The sequence below is a fragment of the Arvicola amphibius genome, chromosome 12 (assembly GCF_903992535.2).
Source record: "Arvicola amphibius chromosome 12, mArvAmp1.2, whole genome shotgun sequence".
Lineage (NCBI taxonomy): Eukaryota > Metazoa > Chordata > Mammalia > Rodentia > Cricetidae > Arvicola > Arvicola amphibius.
Genome location: NC_052058.2, coordinates 17,687,054 through 17,706,318, shown reverse-complemented (window position 1 = coordinate 17,706,318; position 19,265 = coordinate 17,687,054). Strand labels below are relative to the sequence as shown.

Genomic DNA, 19,265 nt, shown 5'->3' with positions numbered 1-19,265 from the left:
GTATTCTGTTACCCAGAATGCTCTCATGGAAAGCACGTCTATCCTAGCTCTCCAGACTAATAAGCCTTACTCTGTCATATTTGCTAAATAAGTTACTATAAAAAGTTACCTAATAATTCTTACCGTTATATCATATTTATCAATAAATTTAATAGCTACAAATGACCCCAAATCTTCAACATATAATTTCTTATTCTATAAAATAAGATTTTTAATAGCAGCAGGAATTCTTCAGTAAGCCATATTTTTGAGAATGATGCACAGCCTTTATTTGGTCATGGAAATGCCTTTTTAATATATATTGATCCTATTTTAGTGTCTGATTTGAAGTTATTCATCAGATGAATTGATCATGAGAAATAAAAGTTGATACTTTACAGGGAAAAAACATAAGTGGACCAAAGACATCAGTTTACATGGACAAATTATGGATGGAAAATAGGAATTTTTGGTGATGGGAAGATACAAAATCAAAATCATCATCGAACTTATTTATGTAGTAGCAGATTTATATTCATTTTTTAGTGTGAAGATTTGGGCACATGGTACTGTAAAATAGGCTGTAGAGATACTTTACCGTTCAGCAGAACTTTGTCCAGCAATCCCTTGATGTGACAGGCACCCACCCCTGCCCTGGGCCAGAGGAAGTTAAACAGAAAACTAGTGAGATGTGCCTTTGATGGCCATTTAGCCTATGGCTATACCTGTGGTTTCTACCCCATGTAATGAAGCCATTGTAGAAATTGCTCTTACTATTGCTGTAGTAATAAGTGCTTTGCCTGCTTCTAATGTTGTCCCTTCCCCATCTGTTCCCTCGCTGCCGCCAGAGTGATCTTTCTCAAGCACGGGTGTGATCACAACAGTCTCCTGCTCGAAACCCTACATTGGCTCCCGGTTTCCCTCGGGATAAGGGCCTTAAAAATAGCTCAAGTTCTGGCTCCTGCTTCCATCTCTAGTCTCATCTTTCTTCAATAATCTCCCCTCACCAACTGCTCACTGCTACCCCACAACAGATATACTCCAGCCTCCACTGGTGCCAGATGATGGCAGTTTTCCAAGGGCACCTGGCTCTCCCTCTTCCCCAGGTCTTTGCACATGCTGCCCACTTTACTTGTCGCGACGGTCTTCCTCGTCTCTGTAAGGTGACCGTACGCAGGCTGTAAGGCTGACTGTGTAAGCCTTCAGACAGCAGCCCTCTCTGTCACTAGCCAGCCCCTCTCTCCTGACCATTCTACCTGAGTGACTGCAGGAATTTAGCCCTACCTATTTCAGTATTTACTACACTCTTGGTTGAGTTTTAAAGAAGAAAAAGCATTGTTTATTTTGTTGACTAGACTAAAAGCTCTTAGAGCATGGTCTGTATCTTTTGTATTTTGTATTGATCCATCTCCATACATTTGTGTTTGGCAGAAAGTAATTGCTCAAGTGTTTGCTGAATGAGCATTACACTCTTTGATTAAACATGAGTTCCCTGTGTATAAGGCAATATGGAATGGAAAAAGCCCTGGACTTGGAGGCAGAAGACAGGTATAGTTCCAACTCTGCTAGTTAACCAGATTTGCAGGTGGCTTTGAGAAAATCCCCTGTGGGTCTGGGGAGATGCCTCAGTGGCTAAGAGAGTTTGCTGCTCTTCTAGAAGACTCAAGTTCTGTTCCCAGAACCTACACTGTCAGTTGGCTCACGACCATTCTGTAACTACGGCATCAGGATATTTGATACTCTCTTTTGCCACCACCCAACCAACAATATATACACACCATACACTCATACACATAAATAAAAATAAATATTAAAAAAGAGAGAAAGGAAATATCTTAGCTTGAGATACTTCCTGTTAAATAAGAACGGTCTCTTCCATATTGCTGAATTCATTGGAAGAAAAGACAGTTCGATGCATCTGACTGTGTCTTGTGAAACAGAAGGCACAGTCATGTGCGGGATGAAACAGGAGCAAGGGCGGGTGTCACTCAGTGTTAGAGCTCTTACCTAGTGTGTGTGAGACCCCCACACATAAGGGGTGTTAGTAAATGTGAATAGAATGTGTCTGACATCAGCAGGCCCCTATGTAGTTGTACCTGCATCCTCCTTCGCCTTGAAGGTGAGTTCTCAAGTGTTTTGGAGATGCCGTAAGTATATTTTTGGAGGGAGATGTATGTTTCTGTTGAACATTTCCTTTCCTTTGTGTATATTTCTTTGAAAGAGATTGACCTCCTTTTGGTTTCTGCTTTCTTTCCAAGAACTGACTCATGCTTGGATCTGAGGCTCAGATCTCAACATTACACTTAAAGTTCTGACACAGTTTCTAGCAAGGAAAATGAAAGTAATTTATTGTAGGGAAGATGGGGGTGCCACTGAGGAAGGAAGATTGTAGAACCCAGGGCCTTTCCTGGTTATTCTTTCTCATAGTTTTGATGTTTACTTAAAATATAAGAATACAGCCACTGTTGGCAATAGCCAGGCACTGGCAACAGTTACTTTGTTCATCCCAAAACATGGGAAACACCATGCCATCTGCTAAGGTTATGATTGGTTTGTGTTATTAGTTTGAATAATAATGATAAAGCAAAATTAAATTCTTAGTTAAAGTGTGAATTTTCTCATCCCCCTTTCTAGTCATTAAGAAAGGACCTGTGCATCTGGGTGGATCCTTACAGCACTCCTTTAGCAGTTATTCATTCATCCATCTGTTTATTCATCCATTAAATATTTATTGACTACACAAGTATATCAGGCACAATTTAAGGATCTGTAGGTACATTCATGAGAAAACAAAGGTCAGCTTTCTCTCTCCTTTCTTTCCATACAGTCTATTCCTAGAAGTCTTACCAACTTGAGGCAGAAAATGTGTTCATGACACCTTTCTGGATTATTGGAGAGGCTGCTGTATTCTTTGTACTAGATAGATGCACTAGGAAGAAGAAGTGGCCCCACCCATACAGGACATCCGGGAAATTAGGAAGAACTGGCCTTAGATTTGACCTCCAGGATTGATATAGGAGGTTCTTCTGTCTATGTGTTGCTTTCATTGGTTGAATAAAGAAACTGCCTTGGCCTTTTGATAGGGCAGCACTTAGGTAGGCGGAGTAAACAGAACTGAATATTGGGAAAAAGGGCAGAGAGAGCCACCATGGAGATGCCAGGCCAGATATGCTAAATCTTTCCTGGTAAGCCATGACCTCATGGTGACATACAGATTATTAGAAATGGGTTGAATCAAGATGTAGGAATTAGCCAATAAGAGGCTAAAACTAATGGGCCAGGCTGTGTTTAAATGAATACAGTTTCTGTGTGATTATTTCAGGTGTAAGCTAGCAGGGTGGCCGGGACAAACAAGAGGCCCCATTCCCCTACAACACATTTGTTTTTCAACAGCCACACAGATAATAAGGAGGTACATGCTATTCTCTGTCTTTCGTTCTGTGAGTTTTCTTTGTGGTATGTATGTGTTAGTAAAAAGGATTTGCATAACAGAACTGTAAGCAAATATTTAATTCTAGTAACTGGTATATCTTCTCTGTTGTTAGCAGTTTTGGAACTTTCCATGGCTTCCAAGTTTGAACAAATCAGCGAATATGTTTAAAATAATAGGAGCCAAGTTTCTCGCTATTGAGCGCAGAAATTACAGTTATGGAAAGGAGAGATGAGATTCTATCTGTGTTATTGGATTATAATTGAAATGTTCAGATGCATGTACACACATTTGTTCATATGGATGATGCGCACACAATTTTACATCCGTATTAATAGTATTAATATTTATACACTTGTATGTTTTGTACCCTGACTTTTCCTACATATTTTACTTATAAGCAGTGACTCCACAGTAGCAACAGCCTTGTCCTAGTGACAGATCTGAGTTTGAAAGATCCTCCATTACCCAGCTCCAGGATGAGGTGAATCTTCAAATAAACAGTCCAAATGGTTTATAATACACTAAGAATCTAGAACTCCAAAGTAAGATCAGTAAACTCATTAAGGAGATAGGGAAATTCTTCTATATAGGATGATAGCTAAGTAGCAGTAATAAATATACATAAAGAGCCATGGAAAAGCCATTATCATTGGATGTGGAACTAGCAGGTTAAATGTTGTTACACAATGAGATATTTGCATAATCTCAGCATCTTCTGATTACCAATTCCAAACCTGAGAAAGCTCACCCAACCCCATCCGTTAGGATACCAGCTCATGTGGTTAATCATGTGTTTCTATTCCCAGCCACTAGGCCAGTGATGTGTCTCTGGTTGTTCACAACAGGTGGCAGTGGAATGTCTATAATGGATATAGTTTACCTCTACAAAGGAGAGATTTCTTCCCCAGCCCCAAGAACAGTTACTCCAAGATGTTAATGGTACAGACCAAGTGATCAAGACTGGTGTTACCAATCTGAGACAAATGGGTATCATGTGTCCAAAATACCACCTGCACCAAACTCTTGCCTTCTGTTCCTTTCTGCATTCCTTTCAGGATAGTTTTTGGCTCGTCCACATGTAGGTCTTGCTGCCTTGTTGCTGCTGATGCTCTCTCATGGTGGTAGTGGTAGATGCTAGAGACAGGAAGCGGTAGGCAAGTTCTCCACCAAGCTAAATCCCAGCTTCTTGGAGGTTTCTTCAATCAGAGGGCCGACTACCACAAAGTGCTCTATATAACGCTTTAAAAGTAAACACCTTGTATCCCCAGGGTATTGTGTGTAATAGCGGCCTTTGTCCACTCAGAGGAAAGGTGCAGCGATGTGGGGGATGGGAGAGGTACCTTAGTCACCACCTGCAGATGGTATTGGTGACACCACTAGGTCCATAGGTAGACTGGAGGCATACAATACTTCTGTCCCAGGCTTACTGTTGAACTTGAGGAATATCAATTATTTTATGAAGAGCTAAGGGGTCACTTTAGTTCTGTTACATGTAAAATGGCAAGTATGAGTAGTATGAAAAACAGATTTATAAGTATCAATTTGGTGGTTTTATAAAATATAGTCGGCCAGGACTGTAATTGGAAAAGGGGGGAGGTCTAATAATTGTATACTTAGATATTTTTGTTGTTTTTGTTTTGTCTAGAGATAGGCTCTCTCTATCTAGCTTTGGCTATCCTGGAACTCTCTATGTAGACCAGGCTGGCCCTGAACTCACAGAAATTAACCTTTCTCTGCCTCCTGAGTGCTGAAATTAAAGGTGTGCAACAGCACACTGGGCAACTTGACTTATTTTTAAAGCCTTCCTAGTACCTGTTCACTCCTTTTTATTCTCTTTTATTAAAAACAAAAAATTCCTGAAGTAGTAGCGCACACCTTTAATCCTAGCACTTGGAAGGCAAGGCGGGTGGATTTCTCTGAGTTTGAGGGCAGCCTAGTCTACACAGATAGTTTCAGGCCAACTGGGACTAAGTACTGCAACTCTACCCCCCCCCCCCCACACACACACACAGACAGAAAAGACGACGAAAGCGTGGGCATGGCCTGTAGATCCCAGCTGCTGTCGGGAACTTGAAGAGCGAAGGGTTCCTTTTCTTACCCATGTTCGCTCTTTTTACAAGTTAGATTTATTGAGCTGAATTTAAATACAATAAAAGTTAAATTTTCTTGAGACAAGGACTCATAATATAGTCCAAGCTGGTCTCAACCATTGCTGTCCTGGAGCCATAGCCATGAGCTGACACAAATGGCAAAAGTCACTAACTGTAGTGAGGAGCTGCGGGCGGCTTCCCACCGCCCTGCTCTCGGCCACCGGCTAGCTTAAAACCCGAAATAACAACACGCAAATTATATTCTTTTAAACACTGCCTGGCCCATTATTTTCAGCCTCTTTCTCACATCTTGACTAACCCATATCTAATAATCTTTGTAACACCATGAGTGGTGTCTTACCGGGGAAGATTCAGCATGTCTGACCTGGTGGCTTGCTCCATCGCATCTGGCTGCAGAGGCAGGGCAATTGTCTGAGCCATCTACCTCACTTCCTTCTTCCTGTTCTGTCTACTCCACCCACCTATTTTCTAACCTATTAGGCCAAGCAGTTTTCTTTATTAATTAACCAATGAAATCATCAGATAGAAGACACACCTACATCAACTAACTGTAGTTAATGTGTTGTAGGAAGTACATACAGTGTTCGAGCTGTCACATCCGTGACCCAGACCCTTTTCTGTCAGCCCAGAACTTCACTCACACCGTTCCCCTGTCAACCCTGTTGCCTAGGGTTACTAGTCTGGAGTGCTAAGTACACAGATTATAAATATGGCCTTGGTGTCCTGTTCCTCTAAGCATACTGCTTTAGGGTCCATCCAGGTGTTGTGTGTACCATAGCTCCTCCCGTTCTTGCTGGGTTTCTAGGTTTTCTCTGGCTAGGCTATCCCACACAGCTGATTCATATAGCAGGTAATGGGCATTTAGGCTGTTTCCAGTTTTTAGCCACCTTGAATATAATTTTTTAACATTACTATTTGTGTTCTTATTTGCATAATAGGGTTAAGTAGCTGCTTTGTTTAATTCGGCCAGAGTAACTGAGAGAACCACAGTGAGAAAACCTACGGGGCGGGGGGGCGGGGGGGGGGATTCTGCTTGAGCTGTCTTTAGGAGGTAACAAAGCTACTAGGCCAGTTGGTCTCACAGCTTTCCACACCTTGGTAGCCTTCCTCTTTATACCTTATTCTCACTGTTATACCATCAACCTATTGCTTATCTTTGTCCAGTTTGAAATCCCTTCTGGAATCGAGGCCCACTAAACCTGGTTTATTTTCACTAGATACAATGCCTAGTATAATGTCTTCCACAAATATGATAAATATTTAGTTGGTCATTTGAATTCTTCAGTCTTTTCCTTGGATACCTGAGTGATTTTTACTAATTGTTCATGTCCACTATTACATTATTTCTACAGTGTTATAAAATAGGTTTCCTTGAGCAAAGATAGTTTTATTCCTACCTATGCATTAAAATTATTCACTGTGTAACTTATGAGTGGATTTCAAATTGTTTATGGCCCTCAGGGTTTTTTAAATGGACTGTATTTTGCTGTTATTAACTCTAAAATGAAAACATTACATGAAAGAGAATACGATTTCCTTTCATATCTGATGTTCTAAGAGTTCACGAGAAGCTGACCTAATCAGAAAGGACTTATAGGGGAGAGGAACAAGAAGAGGGCTGACCAGGCGGGAAGGAGGCAGGAAAACAGCCACGTGCCACGTGCATTCCCGTGGAAAATAGCATGCATATCCTCTCGAGGAGATCGGCAGTTGTGGCGAGAGGTCTTTTGTGCAGCTTTATGAGGAGAACTCAGCCCATGTCCCTTCTGCAGTCAGTTCAGAATGCCACTTACTGGCAGTTCTCAATGCTGAGTGCCGTCATTTGTCAACTGGGAACCGTAAATCCATGCTTGCTTTGCGCAATCTCTGTTCTGCTTCTGGCTTTATGAATAATGCTCCCCTTTCTCTCTCAGATACACGTGGAACGGAGAGTCTTATAGTGATCTCATTTGCACACTTGAGCCTCTGTCTTAGACTCTAGCTAGTGCTCAGATTTGGACATGGCTGCTCACTGAAAGAATGCAGAATCTTCCTACATCAGCCACAGGCTTTATATCATGCAATGCTATCGAGGTTGATCCAGCTGGACACTCTGTTCTAACAAGTCTGAGAAAGTCTTGCCTAGTTACAGAGGACTCCGGTTTCACCTAAAGACTTATCCCTCTTTTGCCTTCCTCTCCCCTCCACCACCCCTCCCCCCCAGCCCCACAACTAGGCAGGGCATAAGAAAGAACAGTCATTTAATATGCACTGCCCATTTTCCATGAGCAGAGCACAGAGCTGGGTTAGGGTAAAGAGAGTTAAAGATTACAAAGGAGAAGACATGTAAACCGGTAGCAAATGCGTGGCATCACTATAAGATGGACACAGCACATACTAAGGGCATCCAGGGCTGAAGAGTTGATTTCGGAGAGACCGGAGAAAGAAAGGCAGGATTTTGAGGTTTGCCCAAGAGGGCTAGTGTGCATCGTGTAGGGGGTTGGGTGGGTGGCCCAGGGCATTCCAAGAAGAGGAAGAACATGTGCAATGATCCTTAGCCAGAAAATACGTGGTGTGAAGGGGGAGGCAGAAGTAGCCTCGTCTGACGATCCATTTGTTGCGATATACTAGTTTGGAACTGAGTGTGAGACAAGACCTTGGACCGCATCCAGGGGGGTGTTGTTGTTAGAAGTACCAGAAGGGACCTTATTTCACATTTAGCATGGACCCCTGATGATTCCATTTGAGTGAGGTGTGGGTGTATTTTCATTCTGGGGCTTTACACCACAACATTACCACATGCATTGACCAATCTCAGTACAGGCTTTCCTTATGTTGCCGTATAATTAGAAGCCAGTGAATTGAAGTTCCACAGCGGTACATAGACTGGTGGTGATAGCTTTATGGAATTGTTTATTTTTAGTTTGGCAAAGGCTAGGCAGTAAATATCTCGATTAGTAAACTAAAGCAGCATGGATGAGAAATGCCCACGAGGAGATCAGGAGTTTGGAATAACTGAGTCACTTAATTGAAGGAAACCCTCACGTTGCATCTCATAGAGCTTGAAGAACCCACCAGCAAGGGTTTCCAACATGATTTGCAACATGCATACAGTGTTGGGACGACAAGGGCCTTGCCCTTGCTCGGGCTTGACATGTTTAGGAAACTCCTCTCTGGATGGGGGCGTAGCTAAGTAGGTAGAGTCCTAACACGCACCAGACTCTGGGGTCCGTGTCCAGACTTCACAAACTGGGTACGATGGTACGTGTGTGTAATCCAGTACTCACGTGGTAGAAAGAGGAGCATCAATCCAAGGTATTCCTCAGCCGCAAAGCAAGTTGGAGGCCCACCCTGCCTTTGTGAGACCAGTCTCAACAAAACACAAGAAGTGGAAATTCTCTTTTAAAGAGAGCCACTGATAGGTTGTTGTCTTTGTCCTCCAGTGCCGTCAGCATGACCCAAAGGGACGTCTTAGTATGGAGTGACAAGGGAAGTAGTTCATGCTCACATTTCTGTCCCTTTCACAGAGTGCAGCCTAGTGCATGAACGAGCTTAATGAAAGCAGGCATGTGGTTCCGGCCCTCATCCCCAGTCCCTGCCAGTGTATCTGAAGTTATTTCGTACATCTTGGAAGAAAACCAGAAGTAGTCTACAAGGCTTAGTTATAAAATAAATTTCGCATAAACTAAGAACTATATCACGTTCTTCCTAGAACTTCACAATCTTAGGAACTAGTGAGCATTCAGAAGACGAACGATTAATGATAGTACAAGACAGAAAAGATAGAACAACAGAAGTGTGTGTGTGCTCTGAAGGTGCAAAACACAAGGCTGGCGGGATGGCCCAGGGGGTGTAAGTGCTTATGAGAAGAACGTCTTAGAGCCTGAGTCCAGGCCCCAGGGCCCACATGCCTAAAGGAGAAACCAGCAAACCAACTCCCGCACGGTATCCCCTAACCTTCACACCTACACACACATACACACACACACAAAAACAGGCTGCAAAATACAAGTGTTTTGTTGTTATGATTTTGTTTTAATTTTTAAAGCTTGGCCCTTTCGTCCGTCTGGATTTCTGGCACTTGTGGTACACTGTGTAGTTCTGTGGATGGTCTCTTCAGCAGAGCCGGGAGACTGGAGGAAGATTAGCCTCTGCTGCTTCAGTCTACTTACCTGCCTGATGTCTGTGGTCTCTGCAGCCATCATGGAGGTCTGTGCACCTGCAGATTACGCCTCTGTCTGTCTCTCTGTTTTGCAGACTGGAAAAAGATAGCATTCAGCAAAGCTTTAGCAACGAAGCAAAGGCCCAAGCCCTTCAGGCCCAGCAGAGAGAGCAGGAGCTGACACAGAAGATACAGCAAATGGAGGCCCAGCACGACCAAACTGGTGGGTGGCAGGGGGAGATTAGAGCCTGGGCACTTGCTCACAAGCCAGGCCCACGCCTTACTGTGAAATGACATCAGGAACACCTGTAACCTTTGGCTGGCCGAAGGGAGCAGATGCTAACTACACCGGAGATTCCGAATTACATATTAGTTAGCGTTTAAAAGAGAAAATGGAGAGTATTGCCCACTGTCTGTTGATTTCAGAGTGCTGCTCTCACATCTGTTGCACCATCTGGATTATGAGTTTATTTACCTGTGTTCAAGAAACGTAAAGCTGAGAGCGACCACAACAAAGTAGAAAAACAAAGGGCTTGTTTTTGGCTGGGTTTTCAGGCACACATGTTATATAAAGAAAATAGCATCAGAAGCTCTGCGGGAAATGCTCTGAGCTTACAGTTAGAGTCTCCTGAATAGCACTGAACAGTTCCCACAGTACACACATTATAGCTCCTCTAAAAGCCTAATGAGTTTGCTGCAGCATCCAAACTGGAGAAAAGCTTTAGCCATTAATCGGTTCTTAATTCACTGTCGCAGCTGGATGTAATTCAGTGGCTCCAAATTGATATGTTCCTTTATTTAATCTTTGCAGCTTCGAACATTTTTAGCATTTGTATGATTTCCCCACCTCCCCCAATGCAGCCGAGAGTGATGCTTAATCCTCCGCATTCTTCAGCTTCTCACAACTGCTGTTGAAATCCACTCATACCAGGCCCTGACCACAGCTGGCAGCTTGGCTGAAAACCACCATCTTTCATCAGGCGGGCACTGCTCTGCAGTCTGAGTTGGCCAGTAACTCTTTACCTTTAATTTGAAAGTAAAATGCACTTTGAAAATAGGCAGTTTGATGTGTGCAGCCAGAGCGTTATGTGGTTCCTTTCGCTTTTGAGTTGTGTGTTCACAGACAGTGTTAGTCAAAACAAGACAGTGTCAGTCATTATAATTATAATTCCACACCACATACTCCACGCTGATTGTGCCATTAAAACAAAAGTTTAATTGATCCTGTCTCTTCCAAAAAGTAAATGTTGCTTAATTTTAGTGTCTTGATTTATTGTGCTTTGTATGCTATGTGCTTTTTTTTTTTTTTAACCAACTATTAGCTGAAAAGGAAAAAATTACTTACAGAAGAATTTCACAAGATTTAATACATATTACATTTAATGGTATGGTAAAATGATTCCACCTATTGGTAACAAATGGATACTCTGTTCATTGATAATTTATTTACTTATTAAATGATTTATTTTTCTTATAAAGGCAGCTATCATGATGCCTCATGCAGAGAGTTTCTTCTCAGCATTTAGCTGAAGAAATGAAAATTCTCCAGAGTTTGTGGATTTTTTTTTTTTAACTAAAACACAAAGAGGAATTCATAGGGGAAATTGTCGTTTGGCCCTGGTCCAAGAGTCTTGGGCAGAATCTGAGAGTTGGGTAAGGTTTTAATTGTTAAAATCATCTTTAAAATCTTTTATTTTGCAAATACACACAAATCACATTCTCTTCAGTCCTGAGCCAGAGCTCTGTTGAAACACATACTATTAAAGTATGATCAAGTTTTTAAGGACAGTTGTGTGATTTCACCTCATAAACTAGAGAAATGCAGGCTCCAAGGGCATAAAATATAAGAACCATGGAGCACCAACTCTAGTGTAACAGAATTCCTCGGCTTCAGTTTCGAATTATCTGGTTGTGAGAATTTTTGACACTGTTTATAGTAAAATTGTCAAAATAAAAATATAATATCTTGCATACTTCAAAGATATAAGCATTTATGACTTCACTTGAGATATTTGACAGTTTATGAGCATGCTAAAATGTTACACAAGCTGATGTGATCAAAATTATTCTGGGTATATTGTGAAAATAAATGTCTCTCAAGGCACCGTGTCCCACCCGCTAAGCCCGTTCACGTAGGACACTGGCAGTGATCTGGTGGCTCTAGTTAGGGTGTAGGGATATGAAGCCCTTAGCACTGGGTGGGCACTGGAAGACTGCAGAGCAAAGGCACAAACATCTTATATTGGTGGGGTTATTGTTGTTTCTAGAAAATGAGCAGTATTCGTTGCTGACCTCCCAGAATGCATTTCTGACAAAGCTAAAAGAGGAGTGCCGCACGCTAGCCAGGAAGCTGGAGAAAATCTCGCAGAAGAGCAGGTAGGTGAGCGGGCAACATTATAGAATAGTCTCAGAATTCCATTTATTTGATAACTAAAATGTAGCCTTAAAATTGCATTTTTGTATGCTGTAATCTACCACTAACATTAGTCATCTGTTGATGTCAGTTATATTTCTGCGACTTCATCTAGACAACACTCCCGTGCACAGGAACCAGCAGTCCTCTCCTGCCCCACCCACTAGCTACTTGCTTACTTGGCTTTTGTAATGTTTAGAATTTAAAATCATGAAAGTTCAGGAACAAAGGCCAAAAGAACCATTACCATAACAAAGAATACAAATAGGCCAAGCAGTTTTACAATCTTATGTTGATATAGGTAATCCATTTTAATCAATTTCTACACTTCTTTGGAAGCATACAAAAGCTGTCTTTAATGCTAATTGTTGGGGACATTGAGGAGGCAAAGGTGCTTGGAATGATACATAGTTAACTGTCGCAGCAGGCAGCAGCATAAGACAGTAATTAGCTTCTTACAGATTAAAAGCATAATTGTTTGAGTAGCTTGTGGGTAGGAGTTTTGGCCTAGGTATTGCTGTTACCAATGTCTAGAGTCTTTTTCATCCATGCTGATAGTTATACATTCTATTAATGGAGGTTCCGGCTTGCTGGCTATAGTGGCGTGCACCTGCAGTCTCAACTACTCGCAGGCTAAGGCAGAATGGTTTCCTGAGCCCAGGAGTTCTAGGCCAGCCTAGGCATCATAGCAAGAATCTGTCTCCTAAAGAGAAGCAAAGAGAGAAGAGGATGCTCAGTTACAGTAGTAATTGGTGGAAAGGCTAGGAAGGAGACGTGAACCTTTAAATCCCTGAGGAAAGTAGTAGACACTCATGGGATGCAGTAGCTAAACTGCGAGCCAGGGCTAACGTGCGCTGTGTCCCTGGGCTCTTATTTTCCTTCTTTAAATTAATCAGTCATAACTGGCACAAGACTCGTGAAGTCGAACCTCAGCATCTCTCAGCCCAACTGCTGCTTTGTACAGTGATAGTGTTCCTTCATATCTGACACATAGATGGCACCCAATGCATAGTTATTGAGTGAATGATAAATGAATAGAAAAAGCAGGTGTGGTGCTACCCTCCACATGCTGGTCTGATTTCTGGTGCCAGCCTGTTCCTTTGTGGGTGACAGGCAGTGTGCAGGAAGGAACTCTCTGGGATTCAGGAAGACCTGGACTTGAATCTTGAATCTGAGTTTGTCGGTCCCTTTGCTGTGTATGCAGTCTTGTTGCCCCATCTCCCTAAACCTTAGCTCTGGTAGCTATGAAAGTACTTCTGAAGTCATGCTACAGGATGGTTGTGGGATTTAATTTATTTAATGACAGGAATGGTCAGCATCCATGCTGTGTACTGTCACACAAACTCAGGGTGTTGGCTGCAGGACTGATACCATACCAGAATTCACAGATGACAGATGCTCACCTTCTTAACATAAACAACATAGAAGGTACATGGAACCTGCTTAAATACTCCCACAGATTTTATTTTTATGCTATTTCATATTTTTGTGGTATTAAAAATGGAACCCAGGGCCTAACACATGCCAGGCTAGTAGTCCAACACTGAACAACACCCTGAGCCCTCTCCCCTCTCCCATATATTTGAAATTATCTCTAGATTACCGATAGTGCCCTAATACAATGCAAATACTATGTGATTCGTTGCTAAACTGTACTGGGTACAAAATAACCACAGGACAATGCCCGTGTTCAGTACAGACCCAGCATTTCTGTCTGTGATTGGCCGAGCTGCTGAAGAACCCGCAGCTGGGGAAGGCAGCTGTAAGCCCCCGGTACAGTGCTTGCTACCCTGTAGTAAGGTATGGGGGCTGCTGTCACAGCACAGACTCTGTAACTTGGCACGACCTAAGTAACATTTTCTAATGGGCAAAGTCTGTTTGCAATGAAAATATCTGTAGGGCCAAACAGAACCAACTTGGAAAGGCTGGAGCTAATGACTTGTAGGTGAGGTTCTGATGCCAGGTTCTAACCCATGGAACTTCCCGAGTTCATTCAAAGCTAAGGCCTTGCAAGGAGTGAACATCAATAAATTGTTCTGTTTGGAAACCATTTATGTGCCACACCGAACAGTAGATGAAATAAGTTGTTTTGAAGGCTGTGTGTCTGAAGCCCTTTGTTTTCTCATCAGGCCCACCTCATTTCTCCCCCAATATCTAAGGAATTAGGACATTTTCACCCCCTCTTTTCTGCCCATTTGTTTGACATTACACTTTGATGTTACCTTCTGCTGTGAAACCAGCTATAAAGCCCCAAAGACTCAATGTTTCTTTTAAAATAAGAATAATAATGTAGTAAGACCTATCACTTCAGGGCATGCTTTCATGCGCTCTGAGCTGACTTTGGGGATAAATAAGTTCTGCTGGCCTTTAAGGCATCTTAGCTTCTAAAGTTCTCTCATTGTGGAAACTCAGTCTCCAGAATAATTGTTTAATCCATGTAGTAATTTTGGTTCCAGTTTTTCTCGAAGTACAGTAGTAAAAATTTTAATGAAAATATTTCCCCCTTTCCTTGCTAAAATTTCTGTAAGCATTTTGTGTTATTCAGAATGCCACACTAAACAAATGGGCTCAGCATTGAAAATAGGCTTTTTCGCTTACAGATCTAGGCGTTTGACTAGAGCCCATGAGTAGTGATTGAGAAGCCGACAGTCTGGGCTCTCCATTCCCATGCATCCTGCCTCTCTACCCAGCCTGCTGCATGGCTGCTCTCGGAAAATGTGCCGAAATTGTGGAAAGTGTGCGTGCGTGTGTGCGTGCGTGCGTGCGTGCGTGTGTGTGTGTGTGTGTGTGTGTGTGTGTGTGTGATGCATGTCCCCCCTGCCCAGTAAACTGTACATCGCATTATTACAATGACAACTGCGTCTGTTTCGGAAGCCTCCGCAGCCAGAGCAGGGTGTGTGTATACCCTACACTGTGCCTGAACCGCAGGGGATATGAATGACATGTCTCAATTAAAATGAAGACTCAAATCCTGGTTCATACTTTACATCTTTTGTAGCTTGTTTTTGACCACGAGGCAGGAGAATTAATTCCGTTTTGTTTTTAATTGGCACCAGGCTGACATTCTGACTGGTTTTAGTTGAAGTATAAACTTTAACTACTCCCTCCCTCCCCTAGTATATTGAGAACTTACATAGTTCTGAGGTTGTTGAGGGAGGTAGATAGATATACTTAAATATCTTCCTGAAATTTATTTTCTTTATCAAAGAGAAGTAAGTATTCTCTCTCCCTAGACATTTGGAAAAATCCACATTAAAATGTTTGAGGCACGGTTTGCATTATGATCGAAAACCTGGTCTGGGAAGACGAAGGCAGTGCTGTGCGCTGGCTGCTGAGGAGCCTGTGCCCAGGCTGGCAGAGCCCCACGTGTTGGAGACGGAGCGCACTTTGCTCTAGGTCTCACCCTCTCCCTCCGTGCATGCGGGAGGACAGGAGTGAGCGCAGAGCCGGGTCTGTGATCTTCCCCTCATTTTCTTGTTATCGTCACTCGGGGGTTGCTAGGCCTGTGGACTGATGTCTACACTGTCCATTGTGTGTCTGTGACTTGCGTTTTGTAATTAAGAGGAACAATGGGAGTCCATGGGGTCTCGTTATATATAATGGTTGGTTTAATTTGTTTCACTTCTATCTTGTTAATTGTAAATTGATCATTAAGATTTGAATCCTAATCTGTCACCAGGGTTGTGAGCATTGAGGCTAGAGTAATGATCCTGGTTTTAATCACTGATGATGAGAAACAAATTTTATAATTTTGGTACATATTGCAGTTCATATATTTTAACACTGTATTTTATGGTGTTATAAATATTGTTAAATGACTTTAGTGTAGTTTTACGATGTGGACTATAGTGTATAAATTATATTACTGTTTTGGCAGCAGTAGGTATCCAACTGTGCGAGTTTAATTGAAGTAAAAGAACACACACCCGGTTGAATTATTTTTTTTTTCCCTTGCATGTTCAGATGTTGTTAGGTTGGGCTGCTACAAAGATTGCATTCTACAAAAGGAGCCTGACACTGACCTTCTGTTAATTGTTAGCAAAAGTCAAACCAGAATCCAAAAGAATAAAAAAATTAAGGTGTCATATTTTTTTCCTTTAAAAGCAATTATCATTATAATCTGAATTATACTAGTAAAATGTCTTCCATTCATGCAAATGCAATTATGCTCTATAGCTGCCTCATAAAATGCAGGAAAAGTTCATGCTTCTGAAAGCCAGAGATTACCTACATTTCCATGAAAATGAATTAGAGTCGCTTTCCCTTTAACATGGCAGTAGGGTAAATGTGGCTTTCTGTTTTCTCTTTTCACTGTGCAAGCCACCAGTTGTATGACTATATTGTCAGCTCTATCCAAATAAAGAATGATGTATGTATACATATAGCGAAACTGGATTGTCTGACAGAAGCTGGTAGGCACTTTGCCATTATAAATAAAGGGGGAAACGTATACAAGGCAGGAAAGATTGTTGTTACAATAGCACGTATTACAGCAGTCTGTACTTGAAAATAGAATAGCATCCATGTTTTTGTGTTACTGAAGACATCTCTCTGTAGGGAATCATAAAGAAAATTAGGGAAACATTTTCCTGTGGCATTGCTATCTCACAAAAATCACTGTTATTTTTGACATGTTTCCTGTCATTTTTCATTGTGTGTGAATGTGTCATTACAGCAGCATATATCATGATAGTCTCATGCGGTCTGTGCAGGTCTACAGCTGCTGTCTACCTGTCTCATTAATGAACATGTTTCTCAGTGGATACACCAGAAACAAGTCGTAATCAAATCATGTGTTTGTTTGTACTCATTGGATGTTTATGACATCTCCAACTTTGAACTATTGTAGTAATAAAATAACTATAACTTTGTACACAATTAAATTTTGATGATTCTTTTAAAAGGGCATTAACACTTCAAAAGCCAGGCACACTTTTCAAGGCTTAATATGCATTATTTTACTTACGTGCTGAAATAAGTTCTCCTCTGTACATATGTCTATAAATAAGTTACAGCAAAAAGTGAAAGAGGCAAAGAAAAGAGGATGAACATGAGCATTGCATTGTGGGTAGCAGAGCTGGACACACAGGTTAAGAGACCCACATGCAGGACTGACCACTCCCCATTGCTAGCCTTAGACAACTCCTTAGACTGCACATTTCCTCACAGGGAAAGGAATAAGCCTTTACTGCCTTGGGGATTTGAGATAATCTCAAGATGGGTTTTATACAGAGTAGGGATGAAGTGAATGTTTAACAGTAATATCAAATCTTATTCTGCATTTCTTCAAATAATAGTAAAATTGATCATTTCATAAATATCACTTCATGTTCTGCCTTCTAGAGAAATTTTCCATATTTCTTCTGTTTTTCAGAATTGTAACTTTGTTGGTGCAGCATTTTAATGATGCTTTTAACCCTCATCTGTCTGATTTTCACGAATATTTTTGTTGTATTTTGTGTGTTTTTTTAATTAATAAACTTTTAAATACCAGTTTAGATTCAGCAATACAATCAAGGAGTAAGTACAGGGTCCTTGGTAGCCCTCTCCTCCCCCTCCCACCCCGTCTGTCCTAACTGACCAGAAGCACCACCTCTACTGTCCCTGCCCTATTAGCCCTGACCTTCCCCAAACCTCTCCCTTGTTTTTTTCACATTTCATTTTGCTGTTAAACATTGCTTTCAAAGTGACTTTTAAAATATGACTCCATTGTAAGAAAAATATGGACAAACAAAAGGGAAAATATTCCACTATTCAGAAATTATCAGTATTAATATTTGGTGCATGCCTCAATAACTTAATTGTAAAATTCAATTACATTATGTGTGCTCCTTTTTAATGTTTGACCTTTCTTATCAAAATATTACATTTTAGGTTAATAAATAACTTCTATCATACAAGCAAGATATCCAATGTTCTATTGATAGAGTTCTCAATAAAGTTTCCATTTATTGGGTCCTAGACCAAAATTCTCTCATAAGTAATGCTGCAATGAATATAAGCATAAACACACATATATACACATATAACATATATAAACAAATATATGATTTTTTTATATGTGAACATTTTAAATTTTGATATTGTCTATTTTTCTTTGTACTTTTGTTTGAAAATGGCACCTCTCTTCTTGGATAGGTGCAGGTTCTTTTCCGTTGATTTTACTATTTTTCTAATCTGGTTTAAGGACTCTTTTCCTTTTGGAATTTATTTCAGTATATGACAGGAGATGCTAGTTTGGAAAGAAGTACTAAGTTCAAATGTTATTATAGCTTCTAGATTACTTTTTGTACTGTGTGTGGTTTGGAATGGATAGGCAAGAGCCATTTATTCAGGGATGTAGATGATTTCAAATGTGAGTGCGTTCTTAGCAGGAAAGGCAAAAGCAGGGAGAATACCTGAGGGGAACTTAAGGAGATGTTCTTTGAACTTAAGGAGCGGTTCTTTGTCCTACCTGAACACTGGTGAGAAAGTGGGGCGTAGAGCTTAGTTCAGAATGAGAAACTCTAAGGAAATGTCTAGGTAAGCATAGGTGGTTTGAAGGCCCTGCTGAGCCGTGGATGGGGAAGGTCTGGCTCTGAGCAGGCTGTGGTAGTTATGCCCTTGAGCAAAGGAAGGGAGGCCTGGGATGAACTAACATTGCTCCACCCCGCCAGCTTTGTGATGCTTGGGATGTGCAGTTTGTGGAGCAAGAGTTCCCCTAGCAAATCCAAAGCCTTTCTGACTAAAACAAAAGGTGGCCTTGCATAGTAAAACAGTCCTTTCTGGGGAGGGAACTAATTTTGTGTCAAAAGTGTCTTCTTGTTAACTTAAAAATTACTTATAATGTAGAGAAATGTAAACTGTGACTTCTAACTGATGAGAAGCAGGCAAGAGAAAATGGTTTTAGGGCTGGCCATTCAGGTTTTAAAACGACGCAACTTTCCTTAGATATCTTTCTGATTGCAAAGATTTAAGAGTTGGGATTGTAGTCAGGCAGTGGTGGCGCACGCCTTTAATCCAAGCACTCTAGAGGCAGAGGCAGGAGGATCTCTGTGAGTTCGAGGCCAGCCTGGTTCCAAAGCTATAGAGAAACCCTGTCTCAAAAACCAAACAAAAAGAAAAAGAGTTAGGATTGTTAGCCAAGACATTGTCGATAGAGTCTATGTCCTGAACAACATCAGCTGTCGCCATGGAGACATCTGTGGG

General features: G+C 41.4%; 1 protein-coding gene across 1 annotated transcript in view; it reads left to right on the top strand.

Annotated features, from left to right (window-relative positions):
* The window catches only part of Sdccag8 (SHH signaling and ciliogenesis regulator SDCCAG8), a 194,145-nt gene that overhangs the window by 115,122 nt on the left and 59,758 nt on the right, over positions 1-19,265 (top strand). Inside the window, exons 14-15 of the mRNA XM_038348697.1 lie at positions 9,760-9,887; positions 11,932-12,040. Coding sequence (XP_038204625.1) covers positions 9,760-9,887; positions 11,932-12,040 — 237 coding nt within the window. The remainder of the gene's footprint in view (positions 1-9,759; positions 9,888-11,931; positions 12,041-19,265) is intronic.